Source organism: Molothrus aeneus, unplaced genomic scaffold, assembly GCF_037042795.1.
Source record: "Molothrus aeneus isolate 106 unplaced genomic scaffold, BPBGC_Maene_1.0 scaffold_473, whole genome shotgun sequence".
NCBI lineage: Eukaryota > Metazoa > Chordata > Aves > Passeriformes > Icteridae > Molothrus > Molothrus aeneus.
Window position 1 is genome coordinate 22,189 of NW_027099148.1, and position 18,934 is coordinate 41,122.

At 51.6% G+C, this 18,934-nt stretch overlaps 1 protein-coding gene and 1 long non-coding RNA gene across 2 annotated transcripts; both read right to left on the bottom strand.

The window, feature by feature from the left end:
- Positions 1-871: 871 nt before the first annotated feature.
- LOC136570984 (proline-rich protein 2-like) lies at positions 872-16,922 on the bottom strand (the record flags this gene model as incomplete). Its single annotated transcript, XM_066571402.1, is given in 5 exon segments — positions 872-2,499; positions 11,948-12,008; positions 13,000-13,647; positions 16,856-16,880; positions 16,883-16,922. Coding segments are annotated over 5 exon segments (882 nt in total), but the record flags the coding sequence as incomplete, so codon positions are not given.
- Positions 2,510-8,473, bottom strand: LOC136570986 (uncharacterized). Its single transcript, XR_010785587.1, has 3 exons — positions 8,424-8,473; positions 4,036-4,083; positions 2,510-2,563 (listed from the first exon to the last, which is right to left on the bottom strand). It is a non-coding gene; the product is annotated as an uncharacterized lncRNA (long non-coding RNA).
- Positions 16,923-18,934: the final 2,012 nt, after the last annotated feature.

Consider the following 18,934-nt stretch of genomic DNA (forward strand, 5'->3'; position numbering starts at 1 on the left):
CAAAATTTGGGGAAAGTTTAGGGAGGACCCCAAAGTTTGTTTGAGGGGGAGCCCCCAAAATTTAGGGGGGATTTAAGGGGGGGACCCCAAAATTGGGGGGAAGTCAAAGGGGAAAATCCCCCAAAATTGGGGGGAAATCAAGGGGGGAACCCCAAAATCTGGGGGGGGAAATCCCAAAATTGGAGGGGATGGGAGCCCAAAATTGGGGTGCAAAAGGGAAACCCCAAAAATTGGGGGGAATTAAATGGGGGCAACCCCAAAATTTGGGGAGGTTAAAAGGGAAAAAACCCCAAAATTTGGGGGGATTGAAGGGGGGGGAACCCCAGAATTTGGGCGGAATTTGAGGGGAGACCCCAAAATTTCGAGGAAAGTCGAGAGGGGAACCCCAAAATTTGGGGGGAAAGGGGTAAACCCCAAAATCTGGGGGGGATTTGAGGGGAAAACCCCAAAATTTGAGGGGGTGGGACCCCAAAATTGGGAGGAAAAACCCCAAAATTGGGGAGGGGGAGAACGGGGAGACCCCAAAATTGGGGAGGGGATTGAGGGAGAGACCCCAAAATCTGAGGGGGGAAAGGGCGGGAACCCCAAAATTGGGAAGGGAAAAGGGCGGGAACCCCAAAATTGTGTCGGGAACCCCAAAATTTGGGGAGGAAAAAGGGGCGGGAACCCCAAAATTTGTAGCGGGGGGGAGGAGGGAGAGACCCCAAAATTGAGGAGGGAATTTGGGGGGAAACCCCCAAATTTTTGGGGGGGGGAAGGGCGGGAACCCCGAAATTTGTGGGGGAGGGGCCTCAGAATTTGGGGGCGGGGCTTAAAGGAGGGGGAGGGACCCCAAAATTTGGGGGGGAAACCCCCAAAAATGGCGCGGAGCCGCTGCTGGAGCCGTTTATTGGAGGGTGAAGCCACGCCCACAACCACGCCCACTCAGCCACACCCATCTAGGCCACGCCCATCTAGGCCACGCCCACCCCAAATCCCACCCGGAAATGGGGAAATCCAAAATTTCCACCCCAAATTTGGGGGTTGGGGGTTGGGGGGGGTTGGGGAGGGGTCCCCAAATTTTGGGGGGAGGGAGGGGCCTGAGGAGGCCACGCCCCCACAGGAGGCCCCGCCCCCTCCTCAGCTGCTCCAAAGTGACCAAAATGAAGATTTCAGCCCCAAATTTTGGGGGGGTTTTTGGGTTTTGGGGGGCCCCAAAGTTTTGGGGTTGGGGGGGAGGGGGTGTCCCCTAAAAAATTGAGGGCGTGGCCAGAGGAGACCACGCCCCCTCCAGGCCACGCCCCCTCATCTTTTATCCCTTTAAATAATCCCCAAAGTGACAAAAATAAAGATTTTCCACCCAAAATTTTGGGGGTTTGGGGCTGGGACCCCCAAATTATTTTGGAGGGGTCCCCTAAAGTTTGGGGGCGTGGTCAGAGAAGCCACGCCTCCTCCAGACCACGCCCCTCCTCTATTTTCCATTAAATATCATTAAAGTGACAAAAATAAAGATTTTTTCCACCCAAAATTTGGGGGGTTTTGGGGCTGGGACCCCAAAATTTCGGGGGGTGGGGTCCCCTAAATGATGGGGGCGTGGTCCGAGGAGGCCACGCCCCATCCAGGCCACGCCCCTCCTCTGTTTATCCATAAAATATTCTCTAAAGTGACCAAAATAAAGATTTTTCCCCCAAAATTTGGAGGTTTTTTGGCTGGGCCCCCCCAAATTTTTTTAGGGTGGGTCCCAAAATATTGGGGGCGTGGTTAGAGGTGGCCACGCCCCCTCAAGCCACGCCCCTCCTCTTTTTTCCTGTTAAATTCTCTCTAAAGTGACAAAAATAAAGATTTTTATCCCAAATTTGGGGATTTTAGGGGCTGGAACCCCAAAATATTTTGGGGGGTGTGTCCCTAAAAATTGAGGGCGTGGTCAGAGCTGACCACGCCCCTCCAGGACACGCCCCTTTTCTTTTCCCCCTTAAATCTCCTCTAAAGTGCCAAAAATGAAGATTTTACACCCAAAATTTTGGGGCTTTTGGGACTGGGACCCCACAAATTTTGGAGAAATCTCCCCAAACTCTGGGGGCGTGGTCAGAGGTGGCCACGCCCCCTCCAGACCACGCCCCTTCTCTTTCTCTCCCGTTAAATCTCCCCTAAAGTGCCCAAAATGAGGATTTTCCACCCAAAATTTTGGGGTTTTGGGGCCGGGACCCCCAATTTCTGGAAGGGGCGTGTCCCCAAAATTGGGGGGCGTGGTCAGAGGTGGCCCCGCCCCACGCGGGTCACGCCCCTCCCCTACTGTCCTTTACCTCTCCCCTAAAGTGCCAACAATGAAGATTTTTCACCCCAAATTTCGGGGATTTTGGGGCCCGACCCCCAAAACGTTTGGGGCGGGGCCCTCTGGGATTGGGGGCGTGGTCAGAGCCCGGCCCCGCCCCCCCACTCCAGCAGGTACTGAACGGTCCCGTCCAGCGTCACCCGGCGCGCCAGGACACGGGGGGGCGGGGCCTGCGAGGGGGGCGGGGCCTGCGAGGGGGGCGGGGCCTGCGAGGGGGGCGGGGCCTCGGGCTCCGGGTCCGGCCTGGGAGAGCTGGGGGAGGGGAGAAACCAGTAAGGACCAGTAAGGACCGGTATAAACCAGTATGGACCAGTGTGGACTGATATAGACCAGTATGGACCAGAACAAACCAGTATAAACCAGTAAGGACCAGTAAGGACTGGTGTAAACCAGTATGGACCAGAACAAACCAGTATAAACCAGTAAGGACCAGTATGGACCAGTGTGGACTGATATAGACCAGTATGGACCGGTATGGACGATTATGGACCAGTAAGGACCAGTATGGACCAGTGTGGACCAGTATGGACCAGAACAAACCAGTATAAACCAGTAAGGACCAGTAAGGACTGGTGTAAACCAGTATGGACCAGTACGGACCAGTATGGAGCAGTGTGGACTGACATAGACCAGTAAGGACCAGTATGGACCAGTATAAACCAGTATGGACCAGTGTGGACCAGTATGGACCATAATAAACCAGTAAGGACCGGTATGGACCAATATGGACCAACATGGACCAGTATAGACCAGTATAGACCAGTGAGGACCAGTATGGACTGATACAGACCAGTATGGACCAGAACAAACCAGTATGGACCAGTATGGACCAGTATGGACTGATACAGACCAGTATGGACCATTGTGGACCAGTATAAACCAGTATGGACCGGTATGGACCAGTATAAACCAGTATAAACCAGTATAGACCAGTATGGACCAGTATAAACCAGTACAGAGCAGTTGGGCCCAGTGTGGGTCCCTCCCAGTCCATCCCAGTGCTCCCAGTATGACCCCAGCCCAAACCAGTTTGACCATCCCAGTCCCTCCCAGTTTGATCCCAGTCTGTCCCAGTCTGTCCCAGTCCCTCCCAGTCCCTCCCAGTCCCTCCCAGTTTGATCCCAGTTTGATCCCAGTCCCTCCCAGTTTGATCCCAGTTTGATCCCAGTTGGATCCCAGTTGGATCCCAGTTGGATCCCAGTTTGATCCCAGTTTGATCCCAGTCCCTCCCAGTTTGATCCCAGTTTGATCCCAGTTGGATCCCAGTTGGATCCCAGTTGGATCCCAGTTGGATCCCAGTTTGATCCCAGTCCCTCCCAGTCCCTCCCAGTTTGATCCCAGTTTGATCCCAGTTGGATCCCAGTTTGATCCCAGTTGGATCCCAGTCCCTCCCAGTCTGTCCCAGTCTGTCCCAGTCCCTCCCAGTTTGATCCCAGTCCCTCCCAGTTGGATCCCAGTTTGATCCCAGTTGGATCCCAGTTTGATCCCAGTTGGATCCCAGTCCCTCCCAGTCTGTCCCAGTCTGTCCCAGTCCCTCCCAGTTTGATCCCAGTCCCTCCCAGTTGGATCCCAGTTTGATCCCAGTTGGATCCCAGTTTGATCCCAGTTGGATCCCAGTCCCTCCCAGTCCCTCCCAGTCCCTCCCAGTCTGTCCCAGTCTGTCCCAGTCCCTCCCAGTTTGATCCCAGTCCATTCCCAGTCCCTCCCAGTCCCCCCAGTCCCACCTGGGGCTCTGGGAGGGGTGGAAGGAGGCGAACATCCGGATGGGGGGGCTGGGGAGAGACCCAAAAACCCCAAATCAATGAGAATCCACCCCAAAAACCCCAAATCAATGAGAATCCACCCCAAAATCCACCCCAAAAACCCCAAATCCACCCAAAATCCACCCCAAAAACCCCAAATCCCCAAAACCCCCAATCCACCGAAAAAATCCCCCCAAAAAAACCCCAAATCCACCCCAAAACCCCAAAAATTTACCCAAAATCCCCCCAAAAAACCCAAATCCACCCCAAAACCCAAAAATTTACCCAAAATCCCCCCAAAAACCCAAATCCACCCCAAACCCCAAAACCCCCAAATCCACCCCAAAATCCCCCCAAAAAACCCAAAATCCACCCCAAACCCCAAAACCCCCAAATCCACCCCCAAATCCACCCCAAAAACCCCAAATCAATGAGAATCCACCCCAAAATCCATCCCAAAAACCCCAAATCCCCAAAACCCCCAATCCACCGAAAAAATCCCCCCCAAAAACCCCAAATCCACCCCAACCCCCAAAAACCCAAATCCACCCCAAAAAACCCCAAATCCACCCCAACCCCCAAAACCCCAAAAATTCACCCCAAAATCCACCCCAAACCCCAAAACCCGAAAACCCCAAATCCACCAAAAAAAGCCCCCCCAAAAAAACCCCAAATCCACCCAAAACCCCAAATGCACCCAAAATCCCCCCCAAAATCCACCCAAATCCACCCCAAAAAACCCCAAATCCACCCAAAAAAACCCAAAAATTCACCCAAATCCACCCCAAATCCACCCAAAACCCCCAAAATCTGATTAAAACCCCCAAAAACCCCAAATCCCTGCAAAAATCCCCCTCAGAAAACCAAAATCAACCCCAAATCCCCCCCAAACCCCAAATCCAGCCCAAATGCTCCCAAAATCCACCCAAAAATCCCCCCTGAAAACCCCAAAGCCACCAAAATCCCCCCAAAACATCTCTGGAACCCCAAAATTCACCCCAAAATCTCCCCCAAAACCCCAAAACCACCCCAAAATCCCCCCCGAAAAACCCCAAATCCACCCAAAACAACCCAAAACCTCCAAATCCCACCCAAAATCCCCCAAATTCCCCCCAAAATGCTCCCCAAGTTCCCCTAAAACCCCCAAAACCCCCAAAATCCCCCTTAAACTCCCCCCAAAATCCCCAAAATTCCCCAAATTTCCCCCAAATTTCCCAAAATGCCAAAAATCTCCCCAAATCCCCCTCATTTCTCCCAATATCACCAGAATTTCCTCCAAACCCCCCCAAAATTCCCCAAAATTCCCCCCAAAACCCCCAAAATTTGCCCAAATTCCCACAATTTTCCCCAAATCCCCCCCAAATCCCCTCAAAATCCCCAAATCCCCCCCGGTTCCCAAATCCCCTCAAAATCCCCAAATCCTCCCCGGTTCCCAAATCCCCTCAAAATCCCCACCAAGTCCCCAAACCCCCCCCCATGTTCCCAAATCCCCCAAAATCCCCCAAAATCCCCCCAAAATCCCCCAAAATCCCCCAAGTCCCCAGAATTTTCCCCAAATTCCCCCCAAATCCCCAAATTCCCCCTGGTTCCCAAATTCCCCAAACCCCCCCAAGATCCCAAATCCCCAAATCCCCCCCGGTTCCCAAATCCCCCCCATGTTCCCAAATCCCCAAATTCCCCCCAAATCCCCCAAATCCCCCCCAAATCCCCCAAACCCCCCCAGGTTCCCAAATCCCCCCAAATCCCCCAAATCCTCCCCGGTTCCCAAATCCCCCCCGGTTCCCAAATCCCCCCATATCCCCAAATCCCCAAAAATCCCCAAATTCCCCTCAAATCCCCAAATCCCCCAATCCCCAAATCCCCCCAAGTTCCCAAACCCCCCCGGTTCCCAAATCCCCAAATCCCCAAACCCCCTTGTTCCCAAACCCCCCCGGTTCCCAAATCCCCCCCGGTTCCCAAATCCCCAAATCCCCAAACCCCCTTGTTCCCAAACCCCCCCGGTTCCCAATCCCCCCAAGTTCCCCAATCCCCCAAGTTCCCAAATCCCCAATCCCCCCAAATGCCCCCAATCCCCCCGGTTCCCAAATCCCCCAAATCCCCCAAATCCCCCAATCACCCCATGTTCCCAAATCCCCCCAAGTTCCCAAATCCCCCAAATCCCCCCAAGTTCCCCAATCCCCCCAAGTTCCCAAATCCCCAATCCCCCCAAATGCCCCCAATCCCCCCGGTTCCCAAATCCCCCAAATCCCCCCAAATGCCCCCAATCACCCCATGTTCCCAAATCCCCCCAAGTTCCCAAATCCCCCAAATCCCCCCAAGTTCCCCAATCCCCCCAAGTTCCCAAATCCCCAATCCCCCCAAATGCCCCCAATCCCCCCCAAGTTCCCAAATCCCCCAATCCCCCCGGTTCCCAATCCCCCCCGGTTCCCAAATCCCCCAATTCCCCCGGTTCCCAAATGCCCCAATCCCCACAAGTTCCCAAATCCCCCAATCCCCCCAAGTTCCCAAACCCCCCAATCCCCCCCAAGTTCCTAAATCCCCCAAGTTCCCAAATCCCCCAATCCCCCCATGTTCCCAAATCCCCCCGGTTCCCAAACCCCCCCGGTTCCCAAGTTCCCAAAGCCCCCCAAGTTCCCAAATCCCCCCGGTTCCCAAATCCCCCATGTTCCCAAACCCCCCAATCCCCCCCCATATCCCAATCCCCCCAAGTTCCCAAATCCCCCCAACCCCCCCATGTTCCCAATCCCCCCCATGTTCCCAAACCCCCCAATCCCCCCAAGTTCCCAAACCCCCCATGTTCCCAAACCCCCCAAATCCCCCCAAGTTCCCAAATCCCCCAATCCCCCCATGTTCCCAAATCCCCCAATCCCCCCATGTTCCCAAATCCCCAATCCCCCCAAGTTCCCAAACCCCCCAATCCCCCCATGTTCCCAAACCCCCCAATCCCCCCCGGTTCCCAAATCCCCCCCAAGTTCCCAAATCCCCCAAGTTCCTAAATCCCCCAATCCCCCCCATGTTCCCAAATCCCCCCAAGTTCCCAAACCCCCCAATCCCCCCAAGTTCCCAATCCCCCCGGTTCCCAAATCCCCCAATCCCCCCAAACCCCCCAACCCCCCCAAGTTCCCAAATCCCCCAATCCCCCCATGTTCCCAAATCCCCAATCCCCCCCATGTTCCCAAATCCCCCAATCCCCCCAAGTTCCCAAATCCCCCAATCCCCCCATGTTCCCAAATCCCCCAATCCCCCCATGTTCCCAAACCCCCCCAAGTTCCCAAATCCCCCAATCCCCCCATGTTCCCAAATCCCCCCGGTTCCCAAACCCCCCCGGTTCCCAAATCCCCCAATCCCCCCATGTTCCCAAATCCCCAATCCCCCCCATGTTCCCAAATCCCCCAATCCCCCCAAGTTCCCAAATCCCCCAATCCCCCCATGTTCCCAAATCCCCCAATCCCCCCCATGTCCCCAAACCCCCCAATCCCCCCGGTTCCCAAACCCCCCCAAGTTCCTAAATCCCCCCAAGTTCCCAAATCCCCCAATCCCCCCCCCCCAAGTTCCCAAATCCCCCCGGTTCCCAAATCCCCCAATCCCCCCCCCCCAAGTTCCCAAACCCCCCAAACCCCCCCAAGTTCCCAAATCCCCCAATCCCTCCCCAAGTTCCCCAATCCCCCCAAGTTCCCAAGTTCCCAAACCCCCCAAGTTCCCAAATCCCCCCGGTTCCCAAATCCCCCAATTCCCCCAAGTTCCCAAATCCCCCAAATCCCCCCATGTTCCCAAACCCCCCTCAGTTCCCAAATCCCCCAAACCCCCCCAAGTTCCCAAATCCCCAAATCCCCAAATCCCCCAATCCCCCATGTTCCCAAATCCCCCCCAAATCCCCCCCGGTTCCCAAACCCCCCAACCCCCCCAAGTTCCCAAACCCCCCAATCCCCCCCAAGTTCCCAAACCCCCCAATCCCCCCAAGTTCCCAAACCCCCCAATCCCCCCATGTTCCCAAATCCCCCCAAGTTCCCAAACCCCCCAATCCCCCCCCAAGTTCCCAAATCCCCCAATCCCCCCATGTTCCCAATCCCCCCAAGTTCCCAAACCCCCCAACCCCCCGATGTTCCCAAACCCCCCAAACCCCCCCAAGTTCCCAAATCCCCCCAATTTCCCAAATCCCCCCAAGTTCCCAAATCCCCCAAGTTCCCAATCCCCCCAAGTTCCCAAATCCCCCAAGTTCCCAATCCCCCCAAGTTCCCAAATCCCCCAAACCCCCCCCCATGTTCCCAAATCCCCCAAGTTCCCAAATCCCCCCAAGTTCCCAAATCCCCCAATCCCCGATGTTCCCAAACCCCCCAATCCCCGATGTTCCCAAACCCCCTCGGCCCCACCTGGCCGCTGCCCGGCCCTCGCTGCCGCCGCCGGAGCCGCTGGGGGGCCCTGCCCGGGGGGACCCAAACTCAGGGGGGGGTTGGGGGATTTGGGGCTTTTGGGGTTTTTTGGGATTTTGGGGGATTTTGGGATTTTTGGGGTTTTTTTTGGGGGATTTTTGGGGGTTTTATTTGGGATTTTTCGGGGATTTTGGGGATTTTTGGGGTTTTTTTTTTTTTGGATTTTGGGGCTTTTGGGGTTTTTTATTTTGGGATTTTTCGGGGATTTTGGGATTTTTGGGGTTTTTTTTTTGGGATTTTGGGGCTTTTGGGGTTTTTTTGAGATTTTGGGGGATTTTGGGGCTTTTGGGTTTTTTTTTTTTGGGATTTTTGGGGGTTTTTTTTTGGGATTTTCCGGGGATTTTGGGGCTTTTGGGGTTTTTTATTTTGGGATTTTCCGGGGATTTTGGGATTTTTGGGGTTTTTTTGGGGGGATTTTTGGGGGTTTTATTTGGGATTTTTCGGGGATTTTGGGGCTTTTGGGGTTTTTTTTTTTGGGATTTTCGGGGATTTTGGGATTTTTGGGGGTTTTTTGGGGGGATTTTTCGGGGATTTTGGGGGTTTTTTTTTGGGATTTTTCGGGGATTTTGGGATTTTTGGGGTTTTTTTGGGGGATTTTGGGGGATTTTGGGGATTTTTGGGGTTTTTTATTTTGGGATTTTGGGGCTTTTGGGGGTTTTTTTTTTGGGATTTTGGGGCTTTTGGGGTTTTTTATTTTGGGATTTTGGGGCTTTTGGGGTTTTTTTTTTGGGATTTTTGCGGGTTTTTTTTTGGGATTTTCCGGGGATTTTGGGGCTTTTGGGGTTTTTTATTTTGGGATTTTTCGGGGATTTTGGGATTTTTGGGGGTTTTTTTTTGGGATTTTGGGGCTTTTGGGGTTTTTTTGAGATTTTGGGGGATTTTGGGGCTTTTGGGGTTTTTTTTTTGGGATTTTTGGGGGGTTTTTTTTGGGATTTTCCGGGGATTTTGGGATTTTTGGGGTTTTTTTTTTGGGATTTTTTTGGGATTTTGGGGCTTTTGGGGTTTTTTTGGGATTTTTCGGGGATTTTGGGGTTTTTTTTTGGGGATTTTCCGGGGATTTTGGGGCTTTTGGGGTTTTTTTTGGGATTTTGGGGGATTTTGGGATTTTGGGGTTTTTTTTGGGATTTTGGGGGATTTTGGGATTTTTGGGTTTTTTTTTTTTGGGATTTTGGGGCTTTTGGGGTTTTTTTGGGATTTTGGGGGATTTTGGGGCTTTTGGGGTTTTTTTGGGATTTTGGGGGATTTTGGGATTTTTGGTTTTTTTTTTTTTGGGATTTTGGGGGATTTTGGGATTTTTGGGGTTTTTTTTGGGATTTTTGGGGGGTTTTTTTTGGGATTTTCCGGGGATTTTGGGATTTTTGGGGGGTTTTTTTTGGGATTTTTCGGGGATTTTGGGGCTTTTGGGTTTTTTTTTTTTTGGGGATTTTGGGGGATTTTGGGGCTTTTGGGGTTTTTTTTTGGGATTTTTCGGGAATTTTGGGATTTTTGGTGTTTTTTTTTGGGATTTTCGGGGATTTTGGGATTTTTGGGGGGTTTTTTTTGGGATTTTTCGGGGATTTTGGGGCTTTTGGGTTTTTTTTTTGGGATTTTGGGGCTTTTGGGGTTTTTTTTTTTGGGATTTTGGGGCTTTTGGGTTTTTTTTTTGGGATTTTCCGGGGATTTTGGGGCTTTTGGGGTTTTTTGCGATTTTTTGGGATTTTTTGGAGTTTTTATTGAGGATTTTTGAAATTTTAGGGGCAATTTTGGACTTTTTGGAGGATTTTTGGGGGGGAATTTTGGGGATTTTTGGGGTTTTTTTGGGATTTTTGGGGGTTTTGGGATTTTGGGGGGATTTTTGGGGTTTTTTGGGTTTTTTGGGATTTTTTGGGGGATTTTTTGGGATTTTTTGGGATTTTTGGGGGTTTGGGGATTTTTTGGGATTTTTGTGGGATTTTTTCGGGGTTTTTTTGGAGTTTTTTGGGATTTTTGGGATTTTTAGGGGTTTTTTGTTTTATTGGGATTATTTGGGGGTTTTAGGGATTTTTTGGGGTTTTTTGGAGTTGTTTTGGGGGATTTTTGGGGGGATTTTGGGATTTTTGGGGGTTTTGGGAATTTTTATGGGATTTTTTGGGGATTTTTGGGGTTTTTTGGGTTTCTTTGGGATTTTTTTGGGTTTTTTTGGAGTTTTTTTGGGATTTTGGGGGCAATTTTGGGGTTTTTTGAGGGTTTTTTGGGGGGTTTTTTGGGGGGATTTTTGGGGGGATTTTGGGAATTTTTGGGGATATTTGGGATTTTTTGGGTTTTTTTAGGATTTTATGGGCGGTTTTGGGGTCTCTTTTGGGGATTTTTTGGGGATTTCTTGGGGTTTTCTTGGGATTTTTTGGGGATTTTTTGGGGTTTTTTGTTTTATTTGGATTATTTGGGGGTTTTAGGGATTTTTTGGGGTTTTCTTGGAGTTGTTTTGGGATTTCGGGGGCAATTTTGGGGTTTTTTGAGGATTTGGGGGGGATTTTTAGGGGTGGTTTTGGGATTTTTGGGGTTTTTAGGAATTTTTGGGGGAGTTTTGGGGGAGTTTTAGGGTTTTTTTGGTTTTTTGGGGATTTTTTGGGGGGGATTTTGGGGTTTTTGGGGATTTTTTGGGTTTTTGGGTTTTTTTTGGTTTTTGGGGATTTTTGGGATTTTTTGGGGGGGATTTTTGGGGTTTTTTTGGAGTTGTTTTGGGATTTTGGAGGTAATTTTGGGGTTTTTTAGGACTTTTTGGGGGGATTTTTAGGGGTGGTTTTGGGATTTTTGTGGGATTTTTTTGTTTTGTTTTTTGGGATTTTTGGGGGGGTTTTGGTTTTTTTTGGGGAGGTTTTTTGGGGTTTTTTTGGCGGGGTTTGGGGGGATTTTTTGGAGGGATTTTTTGGGATTTTGGGGGGGTTTTGGGGTTTTTTGGGGTTTTTTTTTGGAGTTTTTTTGGGTTTTTTTTTTTTGAGATTTTGTGGGGTTTTTTTGGGGATTTTGGAAGCAATTTTGGGGTTTTCTGTGGATTTTTGGGGGTGGTTTTGGGAATTTTTGGGGGATTTTTGGGGGGTTTTTTGGTTTTTTTTTTTGGCGGGGGGGTTGAGATTTTTGGGGTTTTTTTGGGGATTTTGGGGGGGTTTTGGGGTTTTTTTGAGGATTTTTTGGGGGGATTTTTAGGGGTGTTTCGGGGGTTTTGGGAATTTTTGTGGGATTTTTGGTTTTTTTTTTTGTTTTTGTTTTTTTGGGGGTTTTTTGGGGAGATTTTTTAGGGGTTTTTGGGGGGATTTTTGGGGTTTTTTTTGGGTTTTCTGGGATTTTTTGGGGGGAATTTGGGGATTTTTTGGGTGTTTTTGGGGTGATTTTGGAGGTAATTTTGGGAGATTTTTTAGGGGTTTTTGGGGGGATTTTTGGGGTTTTTCTGGGATTTTTTTTGGGGGGAAAATTTTGGGGTTTTTTTGGGATTTTTTTGGGGGTCTCACCTGGGAGCCGCGGGGGGAGGGGCGCCGCCGGGCCCCGCCCTGGCCCCGCCCTTCCGAGAGGCTGCGGGGGGGGGGACCCCAAAAATATTTGGGGACCCCCCCGATGGGAATGGGGGAGGGGGAGCCCCAAAAGAGCCCGGAATTGTCCCAAAATCCCCCCCCAAATCCCCCCCAAAATCCCCCCAAAATCCCCCCCAAAATCCCCCAAAATCCCCCAAAATCCCCCAAAATCCCCCCAGGACCCCCAAAATCCTCCCCAAATTCACCCAAATCCCCCCAACCCTCCCAAAATGCCCCGAAATCCCCCCCGAACCCCAAATTTTCCCCCCAAAATCCCCAAAATCCCCCCCAAAAATTCCTCAAAACCCCCCCCCAATCCCCTCCACATCCCCAAAATCCCCCCCAAAATCCCCCTAAAGCCCCCAAAATGCCCCAAATTCCCTTTAATGCCCCCAAATCCCCCCAATTTCCCCCCAAACCCCCTCACGACGCCCCAAAATCCCCCCAAAATCCCCCCCAAACCCCAAAATCCCCCCCAAACTCCTTCAATCCTCCCAAACTCTTCCAAAATTCCCCTTTGACCCCTCAAAACCGCCCTAAAATCCCCAGAACCCCCAAAATCCCACCCAGGACCCCCCCAAATCCCCCAAATTTCCCCAAAATGCCCCAAATTACCCCCCAAGCCCCTCCCAAACCCCGTGAAACGCCCCCAAAAATCCCTCAAATTCCCCAAAATCCCACCCAGGAGCCCCCAAATCCTAAAATCCCCCCCAAAAACCTCCAAAATCCCACCCAGGACCCCCCAAATCCTAAAATCCCCCCCAAAACCGCCCAAAATCCCACCCAGGACCCCCCAAATTTCCCCAAAATTCCCCAAATTATCCCCCAAACCCCCAGCAAACCCCAAAAATCCCTCAAAGCCCCCAAAATCCCACCCAGGACCCCCCCAAATCCCCCCAGATCAGCCCAAAATGCCCCAAATTACCCCAAAATCTCCCCAAAAATTCCCCCCCCCCAAAAAAATCCCCAAATCTCCCCCTCCCCCCCCTCACCTGGTCCCGCCCCGGCTGGGGGCGGGGCGGTCCCTGGGGGCGGGGCCGAGTCTGTCCCTGGGGGCGGGGCCTGGCTCGGGGCTGTCCCTGGGGGCGGGGCCTGTCTCGGGGCTGTCCCTGGGGGCGGGGCCTGGCTCGGGGCGGTCCCTGGGGGCGGGGCCGTTTCTGGGGGCGGGGCCTGTCTTGGGGCGGTCCCTGGGGGCGGGGCCTGGCTCGGGGCCGTTTCTGGGGGCGGGGCCTGACTCGGGGCGGTCCCTGGGGGCGGGGCCGTTTCTGGGGGCGGGGCCTGTCTCGGGGCTGTCCCGGGGGGCGGGGCCGTTTCTGGGGGCGGGGCCTGTCTCGGGGCGGTCCCCGGGGGCGGGGCCTGTCTCGGGGCTGTCCCTGGGGGCGGGGCCTGTCTCGGGGCTGTCCCTGGGGGCGGGGCCTGGCTCGGGGCTGTCCCGGGGGGCGGGGCCTGTCTCGGGGCGGTCCCTGGGGGCGGGGCCGTTTCTGGGGGCGGGGCCTGTATCGGGGCGGTCCCTGGGGGCGGGGCCGGGGGCGGGGCCGGGCGGGGCCCGCTGGGTGAGGGCGGGGGGCAGTGGGGGAGGGGCGCGGCTGTGCAGCCCGAAGAGGCCCCGGCGCTTCTTCATCTCCCGGCCCGACACGAACCTGGGGCGGAAACGGCGGGAATCGGGCAAAAACTGCGGAATTGGGGGAAAAACAGCGGGGATCGGGCAAAAACGGCGGAATTGGGGGAAAAACGGCGGGGATCGGGCAAAAACGGCGGAATTGGGGGAAAAACGGCGGGAATCGGGCAAAAACGGCGGAATTGGGGGAAAAACAGCGGGAATCGGGCAAAAACTGCAGCGGGGATCGGGCAAAAACTGCGGGGATCGGGCAAAAACGGCGGGGATCGGGCAAAAACTGCAGCGGGATTGGGGAAAAACGGCGGGGATCGGGCAAAAACTGCAGCGGGGATGGGCAAAAACTGCCGGGATTGGGGGAAAAACAGCGGGAATGGGGAAAAACTGCAGCGGGGATGGGGAAAATATCAACGGGATTGGGGAAAAACTGCGGGGATTGGGGAAAACCAGCGGGATTGGGGAAAAACTGCAGCGGGAATGGGGAAAACAGCGGGAATCGGGCAAAAACTGCCGGGATTGGGGAAAAACTGCCGGGATTGGGGAAAAACAGCGGGAATCGGGCAAAAACTGCAGCGGGAATGGGCAAAAACTGCAGCGGGAATGGGGAAAAACAGCGGGAATTGGGCAAAAACTGCGGGAATTGGGCAAAAACTGCGGGAATTGGGCAAAAACAGCGGGGATCGGGCAAAAACTGCAGCGGGATTGGGGAAAACTGCGGGGATTGGGGAAAATATCAACGGGACAGGGGAAAAACAGCAGCGGGGATGGGGAAAAACTGCAGCGGGAATGGGGGAAAAACAGCGGGAATCGGGCAAAAACTGCAGCGGGGATGGGGAAAAACAGCGGGAATTGGGCAAAAACTGCAGCGGGAATGGGGAAAAACAGCGGGAATTGGGCAAAAACAGCGGGAATTGGGCAAAAACTGCAGCGGGGATGGGGAAAATATCAACGGGACAGGGGAAAAACTGCGGGGATTGGGGAAAATATTAAATCAACGGGATTGGGGAAAAACAGCGGGGATTGGGGAAAAACTGCAGCGGGAATTGGGGGAAAAACAGCGGGATTGGGGAAAATATCAACGGGATTGTGGGAGAAAATATCGGGATTTGGGGGGAAAATAACAGCGGGAATTGGGGAAAACCAGCGAGGATTGGGGAAAAATCAGCGGGATTGGGGAAAAACTGCGGGAATTGGGCAAAAAATCAGCGGGATTGGGGGAGAAAATATCGGGATTTGGGGGGCAAATATCAGCGGGGATTGGGGAATATCGGGATTGGGGAAAATCAGCGGGATTGGGGAAAATATCAACGGGATTGGGGAAATCAGCGGGAATTGGGGGAGAAAATCTCAGCGGGATTGGGGGGGAATATCGGGATTGGGGAAAATATCAGCGGGTTTGGGGAAATCAACAGGATTTGGGGGGTATATCGGGATTAGGGGAAAATATCAGCGGGATTGGGGGGAAAATCAGCGGGAATTGGGGAAAATCAGCGGGATTTTGGGGGGAAATATCGGGATTTGGGGAAAATATCAACGGGATTGGGAGGGAAAACCAGCGGGATTGAGGGGGATATCGGGATTAGGGAAAATATCAACGGGAATTGGGGAAAATATCGGGATTGGGGGAAAAATCGGGATTGGGGGACAAAAATATCGGGATTGGGAGGAAAAATCAGGATTTGGGGAAAATCCCGGGATTGGGGGGAAATGTCGGGATTGGGGAAAATCGGGATTGGGGGAGAAAAACCGGGATTTTGGGGTTGGGGGATTTTGGGGGATTTTGGGGATTTTGGGGGATTTGGGGATTTTGGGGATTTGGGGGGATTTTGGGGATTTCGGGGGGGTTTGGGGGCAGAAATTGGGATTTTGGGATTTGGGGATTTTGGGATTTTGGGGTTTTGGGATTTTGGGATTTTGGGATTTTGGGATTTGGGGGATTTTGGGATTTTGGGATTTTGGGATTTTGGGGATTTTGGGTTTTGGGATTTTGGGATTTGGGGTTTTGGGATTTGGGATTTTGGGGTTGATTTCTGGGGGTTTGGGGGGGGATTTGAGGGGGTCCTGGAGGAATTTGGGGAGGATTTGGGGAATTTGGGGGGATTTGGGGCCATTTTGGGGTGTCCTGGGGGGATTTTGGGGGATTTTGGGGTTTTTTGGGGGGTTTTGGGGTGGATTTTGGGGTTTTGGGTTTCTTGGGATGGGATTTTGGGGTGGGATTCCGGGTTTTTTTGGGGTTTTTGGGTTTTTTGGGATGGGATTTTGGGGGTTTTGGGGGTTTTGGGGGGGTTGGATTTTGGGGGTTTTTGGGGTGTTTTAGGGTGGATTTTGGGGTTTTGGGCTGTTTTGGGGTGGGACTTTCGGTTTTTTGGGTTTCGGGGTTGGATTTTCGTTTTTTTGGGGTCTTTTGGGGCGGATTTTGGGGTTTTTTGCGGTGTTTTGGGGTGGGATTTTGGGTTTTTTGGGGTTGAGGTTTGGGGGTTTTTGGGTCTTTGAGATGAGATTTTGGGTTTTTGGATTTTTTTTGGGTGTTTTGGGGTGGATTTGGGGTTTTTTGGGGCGGATTTTGGGTGTTTGGGGTATTTTGGGGTGGGATTTCGGGGTGGATTTTTTGATTTTTCGGGGTGGGATTTTTGGTGTGTTTGGGGTATTTTGGGGTGGGATTTTGGGGTGGATTTTGGGTGTTTTGGGTGTTTTGGGGGTGGATTTTGGGGTTTTTTTGGGGTATTTTGGGGCGGATTTTTGGGGTGGATTTTGGGGGTGGGATTTTTGGGTATTTTGGGGTGGGATTTTTGGGTATTTTGGGGTGGATTTTTGGGTATTTTGGGGTCGGATTTTGGGGGTATTTTGGGGTGGATTTTTGGGGGTTTTGGGGTGGATTTTGGGGGTTTTTGGGGTATTTTGGGGTGGGTTTTTGGGGTATTTTGGGGTGGATTTGGGGGGTTTTTTTTGGGTATTTTGGGGTGGATTTTGGGTATTTTGGGGTGGATTTTGGGGGTATTTTGGGGTGGATTTTTGGGTATTTTGGGGTGGGATTTTTGGGTATTTTGGGGTGGATTTTTGGGTATTTTGGGGTGGGATTTTGGGGGTATTTTGGGGTGGAATTTTGGGGGTTTCGGGGCGGATTTTGGGGTTTTTTGGGGGTATTTTGGGGTGGGATTTTGGGGGTTTCGGGGCGGATTTTGGGGTTTTTTTTTGGGGGTATTTGGGGCTGTTTTGGGGCTCCCCGTCCTGACCTGTCCTTGTGGGTGCTGAGCGCCCCAGGAGGCGCCCGTAGCGCTGCGAGCGCGGCGTGGCCGAGAGCTGGGCGGGATTGGGGACAGAACCCGGGGTTTAGGGCAAAACCCCAAAACCGGGGGGAAAAAACCCCCAAACTGGGCCCGAACCCCGAATTCTGGGATCCAAACCCCGAATTCTGGGATCCCAAACCCCGAATTCTGGGATCCAAACCCCAAATTCTGGGCCCGAACCCCAAATTCTGGGATCCAAACCCCAAATTCTGGGATCCGAACCCCAAAGTCTGGATCCAAACCCCAAAGTCTGGATCCAAACCCCAAATTCTGGGCCCGAACCCCAAATTCTGGATCCAAACCCCAAATTCTGGGATCCAAACCCCAAATTCTGGGCCCGAACCCCAAATTCTGGGATCCAAACCCCAAATTCTGGGATCCGAACCCCAAATTCTGGGATCCAAACCCCAAATTCTGGGCCCGAACCCCAAATTCTGGGAGCGAACCCCAAATTCTGGGAGCGAACCCCAAATTCTGGGATCCAAACCCCAAATTCTGGGATCCAAACCCCAAATTCTGGGCCCGAACCCCAAATTCTGGGATCCAAACCCCGAATTCTGGGATCCAAACCCCAAATTCTGGGAGCGAACCCCAAATTCTGGGCCCGAACCCCAAATTCTGGGATCCAAACCCCAAATTCTGGGATCCAAACCCGAACATTTTCCGTGGAAATTCCAATTTTGGGGTTTTTTTTTCGATCCAAAATTCCAATTTTTTTGTACCCAAATCCCAACTTTTGGGGTCTAAATCCCAAATTTTGGGGTCCCAACCCAACTATTTTGAGTAGAAATTCCCTCTTTTTTTTTTTTGGGTCCGAAATCCCAATTTTTTGGACCCAAATCCCCAATTTTTGGACCCAAATCCCCATTTTTGGACCCAAATCCCCATTTTTGGGGTCCAAATCCCCATTTTTGGGGTCCAAATCCAAGTTTTGGGACCAAACTCCAAAGTTCGGGCCCAAACCCGAACATTTCCAGTAGAAATTCCAATTTTTGGGGTCCAAATCCCCAAATTCTGGGAACAAACCCCAATATTTTGAGTAGAAATTCCTTTTTTTTCCCCTGGGTCCAAAATTCCAATTTTTTTTTTTGTACCCAAATCCCAAATTTCGGCATCTAAATCCCAAATTTTGGGGTCCAAACCCAACTATTTTGAGCAGAAATTCCCTTTTTTGCCTCCAAATTCCAATTTTTGGCCTCCAATTCCCATTTTTTGGGCCTAACCCCCAAATTTTAGGGTGCAGCCCCAATTTTTTGCATCCAAATCCCAAAATTGGGGCCCAAACCCGAATATTTGGAGCAGAAATTCCCTTTTTTTTTTTTTTTTTTGGTCCAAAATCCAATTTTTTGTCCCCAAATCCCCATTTTTGGGCTCCAAATCCAAATTTCAGCTGTAAAATCCCCATTTTTTGGTCCAAATCCCCATTTTGGCCCGAATTTTTGCCCCCAAAATCAGAATTTTTCCCAAAATCGCAAATTTCCCCCCAAAGCGATTTTTGCCCTCAAAAATGGAGAATTTTCCCCAAAAATCAGCAAATTTTCCCCCTCGAATTGAGATTTTTTTTCCCCCCCAAAATTCACATTTTTCCCCCAAAACCCAGCAATTTCCCCCTCCCCAAATTTGCCTTTTTTCCCCCACAAAAATCAGAATTTTTTTTTTTCGCCAAAAATCCGGGATTTTCTCCCAAAATCAGAAATTTTCCCAAAAAATCACATTTTTCCCCCAAAATGGGAATTTTCCCCAAAAATCAGGTTCCCCCCCCGCCAAAAGTTGCGATGTTTTTTCTCCAAAAAAGAGCAATTTTCCCCCAAAATTGGACATTTTCCCCCAAAAAAGCAATTTTTGTCCTCCAAAAATCGCGATTTTTTTTTCCCCAAAAATTCACGACTTTTTCCCCAAAAAATTGGAATTTTTTTTCCTCCCGCAAATCTTTTTTTTTTCCTGAAAAAATCTTTTTTTTTTTTGCCCAAAATTGGATTTTTTTCCCCCCAAAAATTGGATTTCCCTCAAAAATCGCGATTCTTC